Here is a 7,782-nt window from a genome sequence, read left to right as displayed (position 1 = left end):
TTCTTGGAATATCTAAGGGCTCAAGGCCATTGAAGCTTAGGCTTTGGTCATTATATTGGAAGCTTAAATAATCAAGCTGTTGCAATTTATCATAGTAGGTTGTCAAGCTCTCTAACATATACCCCCAGGGTGTGCCTCGATGGGAACCATGAAGCCCAAAACAAGAAGGAATACCACAAAGGAGCAAACTGATGTGGTTCTAAGAACAAGCAAAGTGCTACTGAAGTGCTGGAAACACCCATGATTCCTAGATCTATAAACAAAAGGACCCCTCTAGATAGTGCTCCTGACTTTCATTGCTTCGGTATAAGTCTAAAAGTAATTATGTTATGTGATCATGCTTGATCTGATCTAATGTCGATACTATTGTGATTTATTGTGAGTCTTTATTACGACAATTTGATATGGTGTGTATCTGCTTCATCGACTTATTTATGGTCTCCTCTCATAGAAATACACATTATAGAAATTGGTGACATTTACTTGAAGAGTTTCCTCTTCTTATAATCAACACTATTATAGATAGAGATTCATATTTCTTGATAAAATATGGAGTATGGTTGTATAAAATATGCTACAGAGTTAATAAATAAAGAAAGTCAATTAAAAAACCTTATATGAGTTAGAGAATAAAGAGACATACATATGTAAACTTCTTACAATATAGTGAGTAAAGTATTGATTATCCCAAGCTTCTGTCATTGTCTTTTTAAAAAGGTTCAATTGGTTTTTGAAGTTTTTGAGATTATCATCATTCCACTCAGTTTTATCACAATAAAAAAATACTTTTTCTAGTGTTTCCCAAACATTGGCTTTTTTATTCCAAGCTTGTCCATTATCAGCATGATTCTTAGCTGCATTATGTAGGGACTTCCACTCATTGTATCTAATAGTTGAGCTACCATTCCTAGAGTTTATCTTACCACATCTCCCATAAAAGCCTAGGAACCTTTTAGTCTTCACTCCACCAATAGATGGCTTTTTGGGGACACAATTGCCATTCTTAGACTTTTGAAGAGCTGGTTCAATAACAACATTACCACCATGTAGACCAATTGTAGATAAGACTTTTTTAATCTTTATTAAAGCATCTGTTCTAGCTGATAATGGCTTCAGCTTCCATTCAAATCCTATGTAAAGATGAACAAGCTTTTCGATTGGCCTACAAAGCGCATGAAGTGTGCAAATATAGGCATTCACTAAAGGAATATCTAGGACTAGCTTAAACTATGGATCCTTGTTGTGCTTAGAGGGAGCTCTATTCCAATTGCTTGAGTTCAACTCTATGACTGGGGACATGCAATATAGGCAAGGAGATCTAGAGTTGTCTCCCTTTGATACATTGTACATACATTTAATTATCTTTAAGTCACTAGCTATATGCCACTCAACCTTATGGTTTCCAAATCCTTTAACAAATAGCTCTTGTCCCTGCTTGTTGTCTATTAATAACATCATATATTGGTGTTCGATGAAAAACTGAATACAATATATCAAAATCCTCAGTATCTACTTTGAATACTCCTAGCCACTAGATGTTGTGTTCTGATAATTGAACACTAAATGACATTGAGTGATTGCAATGATATGATGAAAGTGCTCTCTTCATCAAGTAGTAATAGAGACCCTCTCTAGTTTTATGCATTTCAGAATCTCACTTTTATCAAGTTTAACCACAAATCTAGCCACTCCTTGTGCCTCCTCTAGTCATGACAAGTCATAGAATCTAATCATAAACTTTGTAGGGTGGGCAAGTTAAGGAAAATATTGTTAAATTCATTGAATACAACTTTCTTTTTCTTACCCTTGAAGCTAGCATTAATATGAAAAGGCTCACCTAGAATCTCCATCACTTTGTTATTCACTCTCTGTCTCATAGTTCTAACCACAAATGGCCTTGGAAGTATGCAATTGCGTACTTTTCTTTGCTTTATATTTGACTATAAATGTTGAAAAAGTTGTATATAACCATCTCGACTAATATCAATATTATCTAGTGTCTTTTGCACTAACTCAGTATCCAAAGAATGATACTTTATAAATGACTACAAGCATTGTTTCTTTGCCTTTTGAAATTTCTTCTTCTCCAAAATATTTTTTGAAACTACTAAAGGAAGAATATGATAATAAAACTAAGATGATTTTAAAGAATCTCTTTCACTTACATTCGATTAAAGAAGAGACCTAAACAAAATCAACGTTATAAATTGATACAATTAATTATAAACAAATCCATATTTAATATTTTAAAGTTAAAAAAAAAACCTTGCTGCTGGATTCTTTTACTAGAACCACCTCCTTCTCATATGAGACTCTCAATATTTTTAAGAGCCTTTTGTCGATTTCGAAGGCCTAAAATAGTTTTTTTTTGTGGATAAGATTTGATGTGTTTCTCCAACGAATGAATCCTCTGTTGACAACCCTCTAGCTTCTGCAGCAACTCATTGTTATGTTTTGATAAAAGATAGTTCTCCAATCTGAGGATATCCTTTTCTATAGCCAAGTTAAGTGCATAACCTAGAAACCCATTATAACCATCACCAATGAATCTCAACAATGAAGAGCTATTATAGAAAGACAAAGTGCTATTTTTGCTAGGATCTTTGGGATATAGTTTTCCATCTAACCAAAGATCAAGGTTCTTCTTTTTTTCAAACCTAAGTATATATTTCGCAGACTCTGTAATAGTAATGGGTACTAGAGCTACAGAGATCATTGGATGACTGATCCATAGCTAAGGATGCGATTAGAAGATTGGATTGAAAAACTATGTGAATTAGAAACAACAAGGAAAACAAAGAAGAAACTAGTAAGGAGGGGAAAGAAAGAAGAGAGTGAGAATGGAGGGAAGTAATCAAATGTTGAACAAGATTTAAATTGAATATTAGTTTTCACTTTAGTGAGGATGAGTAAGTTCTTCATTATGACAATCTTTATCACCTTTATGGTGGCCTATATTTCTAGGTTTTATGTAACCACGAGAATATCATGACAATGACTTATTTACCATTTTTTATATGTAGGCCACCATAAAGATTTTTTATATATATGATAAAAATATAAAACTCTTTAAAATATTAAAAAATTATTTCCTAAAATGTTTTCTCTCTCTAGGATCGCATACAAGGCATTTTCAAGACCTCAAATCTCCTCTAATCATGGAACTCTACTTTAAATGATCAAAGATCACTCCCCACTTTTTGAAACCAGATGGAATAGAAAGAAGGAAACCCAACTAATGACACTGCTTTCTCCAAGCATTCATGAAAGAAAGAGGAAGAAGATTGTATCTTATTCCCCATCAATACATTGTCTACCAAGATGCATTGAGAACAAGCGCAGTCATCATGTGGAGCAAGTCAACTAATTTTTAATTAGTTAAATTCTCAAATTTACCCTTCCTATTGTCCCCATTTGGATGCCTACAAGGGGGCTTCTTTGGAGCTTATAAAGACAATTATTCATGCTAAAACTTCTCAAGGTTTGGAGATAGTTTCAAAATTTTGATATCTTCCAATTGTTTCAAGAGTTCTCCCGTAAACCCCCCCCCCCCCCCCCCCCACGCTCCAACATCACGTCTTCCTTGCCATGACCAACCATTGTTTTCCTTCAAACTCTATTTTTCAAATCCTCTTAAGTATCTTAAAGTATTGCATACATTAATTTCCATAGAAAGGGCTAGATGCCCAATACCATCATTCCTTAGAGCTCATGCAACATTTAGATTGATGATAAGACTAGTATAATCCTAAAACCAACATCAAATGTTACAAGGTTTCTTAGTTGATCTAAGTAGTGCTTATCTTTGTGCTTTATAGCCACTTGTGCAACTAACATTAACATAAAAACATAATGTGCACATCATTTACAATATCCTTTTTCAAGCTAGCAAAAAGAGCCCATCATAAGGTGAGCTATGAGGCTCATCCTCTCAAGCTATAACTAAAATCTTGAGGTGTGTCTCTTTGTTCTACTTTCTATTATAGCTTTAAGGTGTTTAAAGGCATGCTAAGGCAAGTTTCTCTCTTATCACACTCTACTAGGCACCCATAATTCTTCCTTTATTAATGTGCATGTTACCAGCGATAGAGGTGAATTATGGTGCTTGGATCCTTGCATGTTTGTGTGTTTTACTTGAGTTGGGGAGAGTGACCTAGCAAATCTTGGTCGCCACCATGCCTGTTGGAGTCTAGGGGGTTGGTTGTGCAAGCCCAATCAAGGACCCAATTTGGCGGATGTCTAATATTTCATGTGACTAAGTTTGTTAAAGTACCTTTCATTTATCTACATTAACACTCAAACTAGCTACAAATTTAGGTATGCTATACATAATGTCACCAAAGAATGACAAACAATGTTTTGAAAAGACATTTTGTTTATAGATACAATAGTTTTTTACTTGTTTTGAAGAGAACAATAGCGAAAAGCAAGCATGATATCCATCAAATTTAGGCCTTGATTGGAACTTTCAAGGTCAAATGACAAAGAACTTTGGCTCAATAATTCCATTTAATATTTGAGTTTTCAATCGAATGCAAAGCTTGCATGATGCATAGCATAACTCATCTAAAGCTAGCGATCAACCATTGATTGTTTCTTGCATTTCAAACATTATTCATGCTTTTCAATGATTGTATTTGCATCTAAGGTGCCACCATTGAATTATTTCTTACGTTTCAAATACTATTCATGCTTTTCAATGATAGTCTTTGCATCCAAGGCATGTGTTCCTCATCTATTAATGTTCCATTTCTTGAAAGTCACTCACCACTATAGTTTTATATGATTTTTTTGGCATGATTCCCATTAGGCATGTGATACTTCAACATGTTTTGGATGTGAAGACTAATGGCTATGAGCATGCAATTTTGGCTACTCTTGAAGACTAGAAAGCTCTAATTTGGAACAATCTTGCTTCTTTAAGGTGCCTTTTATTGCTCACACACTTGAGTATCTTATGGATAGAGGGTGTAGAGGCAAACCTCTCGAAAATTTGCATGAACTTCATCTCACATCATTGGCACTTGTATACTTGTGGCTTCCCATACATTGCCAAAAGCATTACTTCTTCTTCATGTTTGTTAGGTTGTTGTCAATGGAGTTGAAAGAAAATTGTAGTGACATGCTTAAGTTGTTACATTACGTATGCTTTAACTATTCAAGATCAACTAGATCTATCTCAAGCATATGTCCAAAGGGGACTTCTCATCAAAGAACAAGTTCATCAATGTCTATCGGATGATTCAGTTATCTATGAAGGATCTTCAAGTACAGAGGCTCAATGGCACCTCTTTCGTTGAGGTACACTTCTAACAACCTCATAGTAGCAACTTCCTAATTTACCCAATCAAGGGAGGACATTAAAAATGTTGTTTGGGAGAGGGCAACCACACCCTCACATCAAAGGTACTTAGAATACACATGGAAGTTTTTTTTTGTGTTTGACTTCTAGCTACACACTCTGTGTCTTATCTTGTTGCTAGGACTCCACATATTGGTGCTTCATGGGGGCAACAATAACATAGTGCTCCCAATAACATCCTAAGATCGCCATTGAATAATAAATAGCCCCTAACTCTTTCGACATTTGTTGCTCAAGTTGTGTGATTTATGCAACACATAATATGGTTCAACATTGTTAAGATGGTCATCCTAGAGATTTGAACTATTACATGGACTATTTTAAATATTAATGAGCTACTATTTGAAGGCTCTTGTTCTCACACTCCTTTATTGAGTAGTTTTCTTTTTATCACATACCTACTTTCTACAAGCGACATGCATCCATGGGTCCAAAAACTTCATTCATGCTTTTTTATACCAATGTGTACTCTAGCACTCATCACGACACCCATTGATTAAATGTAGCGCTAGATATATCTATGCAAAGGCACTACATTTAACACTTCCATATTTAATATCGATTGGCAATGCCTATTGGCTATGTATTGCAAGTGTATATAATTGCTTGGCCTTAACGTGATCCTTATTACTCTTGAATTGCTGTACATTGTCTTTATATGTGAATGCAAACGTAACGAATCATGATCTTATGGTGTAAACGCTGTTGAATTGCTGTACCTTGTCTTTATAAGTGCATGCAAATGTAACGAATCATGACCTTATGAAATTGTAAACACGCACCATATGTTTCTAATGTTGCAAATACACACCGCTTTCCTCTCTCGGCCCTTCTGGAGACCAGAACATATCCAACGGTTGAACGTCAACTAGTCCTACCACCAATGTAGAGAGAGAGAGAGAGAGAGAGAGAGAGAGAGAGAGAGAGAGCGAGCGAGAGAATGTGTGCGTGCAAAGCTATTCATATTCAAGTTTATTAACTATACTATTGGGCATACACAGTCGCTACGGAGAGGTAGAAACTGAAATGTGTGGAAAGCGCAGCTGCACCTCAAAGTTTGCTTTCCCTTTCAAAATAGACTTGCTAAGGAAGCTCCGTCTCTTGTTTAAATAACCGGGACAGGAAGTGGATGCATATCATACTCGCTCATAGAAATCAATGCTCAGTTTGTGATGATATCGGACGGTTTCCTTCTCTTGAATGGATGCCTAACATAAATTACTGCATAGACAGAAGAGGCCTCCAGGAGTCCTGGCTGATTGATCTGGTCTTCGCTGTCTCCTGTTCCTTCCTCCATAGCCAGTACACGGCTTTGCCTCCCAGCTGTACACTTGACAATTTCCTTTGAAACCAATGGCAAATGATGATGCGCACTAGAGACACCGCTTTGGCAGCTTGCCTCGTCTCGGTCCGTGTTCCTGCACGTTTCTCCCTTGTTTTCATCTTCGTGAGCATCATAATGATCATCATCATCCGGACTCTTGCAAGTTTTTCCCTTGAGTTCATGATCATCGTCTGCATCACGATCCACGGCCTGACGCTCAGCCGTTGCCTGAAAGGAGCGGCATTTCGCGCAGAGCTCCCTCCGGCGGGACTGGATGCAAGGACCTGCTTCGATCCACAAGGTAGGCTTCTCGCAGGCTGAGCAAAGGATGGATCTGGCATGTCTGGCGACGAGGAAGTTCGCGGAGTGGACCTGAGCGTCGCATTGCCAGCAGAGGCGGGCCTGGTCGGACTCACAGAAGACGCAAGCGAGGTTGTGGCAGAGCTCGCAGGGGAAACGGCGCCGGCAGCGCTTGCGGATGCGCTCTGGTGCGCCATCAGGAGCCATGGCGAGGCCAAAAGCCTGGAGTGACGGCGTCGGGGGGAGGGGATGGCAAGCTTGGTGCGGGGGAGGGAAAGAGAGAGGAGGATGAGCGAGAAGGCAAGCAAGCAGAAGCGGTGGCGAGGGGAGGGAAGGAGCAGGCGAACGAGGAGAGAGGAAGCGGAATGGCGGTGGGAGAGGAGGGAAAATGGCGGTGTGGGAGAGGAAGAAGGCGAGAAAAGAGGCAAGAAATACGTAGGTAGCTTGAAGGGAGATGCCGGGGGGGAGGGGGGGAAGGTTGTGGCTGCTGGAAGAAGGTGACTAAGGGGGGAAGCAGGAAATATCCGAGATTTTGCGGGGCCTGTATCTCTCTCTCTCTCTCTCTCTCTCTCTCTCGTGTGTGTGTGTGTGTGTGTGTTTGATTTTGAAATGAAGAGGTTTGCAAAAAAGAAAAGGCTGGGGAGCGAAAAGTAAGGCAGAGGCAGAAGGCGAGAGACGAACGCCACAGACCTTTTGTGCGTGTCGTGAAATATCAGCCAGCCAAGTGCACTGCCGTTAGCCCACAAGTTCCCACAACTCGTGGCCTTTTTGGGCCCTACCCCTTTGCCCCTGCCCA

General features: G+C 38.6%; 1 protein-coding gene across 1 annotated transcript; it reads right to left on the bottom strand.

Moving 5' to 3' along the window:
• Positions 1 to 6,314: 6,314 nt before the first annotated feature.
• On the bottom strand, positions 6,315 to 7,497 carry LOC148034477 (uncharacterized). The gene has a single exon (XM_087680529.1). The coding sequence runs from the start codon at positions 7,191 to 7,193 to the stop codon at positions 6,525 to 6,527; it is 669 nt and encodes a 222-aa protein (XP_087536655.1). The 5' UTR covers positions 7,194 to 7,497; the 3' UTR covers positions 6,315 to 6,524.
• Between the last annotated feature and the right edge of the window lie 285 nt (positions 7,498 to 7,782).

Source organism: Lygodium microphyllum, chromosome 6, assembly GCF_053477565.2.
Source record: "Lygodium microphyllum isolate KBCC chromosome 6, Lygodium_microphyllum_v1.1.10, whole genome shotgun sequence".
NCBI lineage: Eukaryota > Viridiplantae > Streptophyta > Polypodiopsida > Schizaeales > Lygodiaceae > Lygodium > Lygodium microphyllum.
This window is presented reverse-complemented; position numbering and strand designations above follow the sequence as displayed.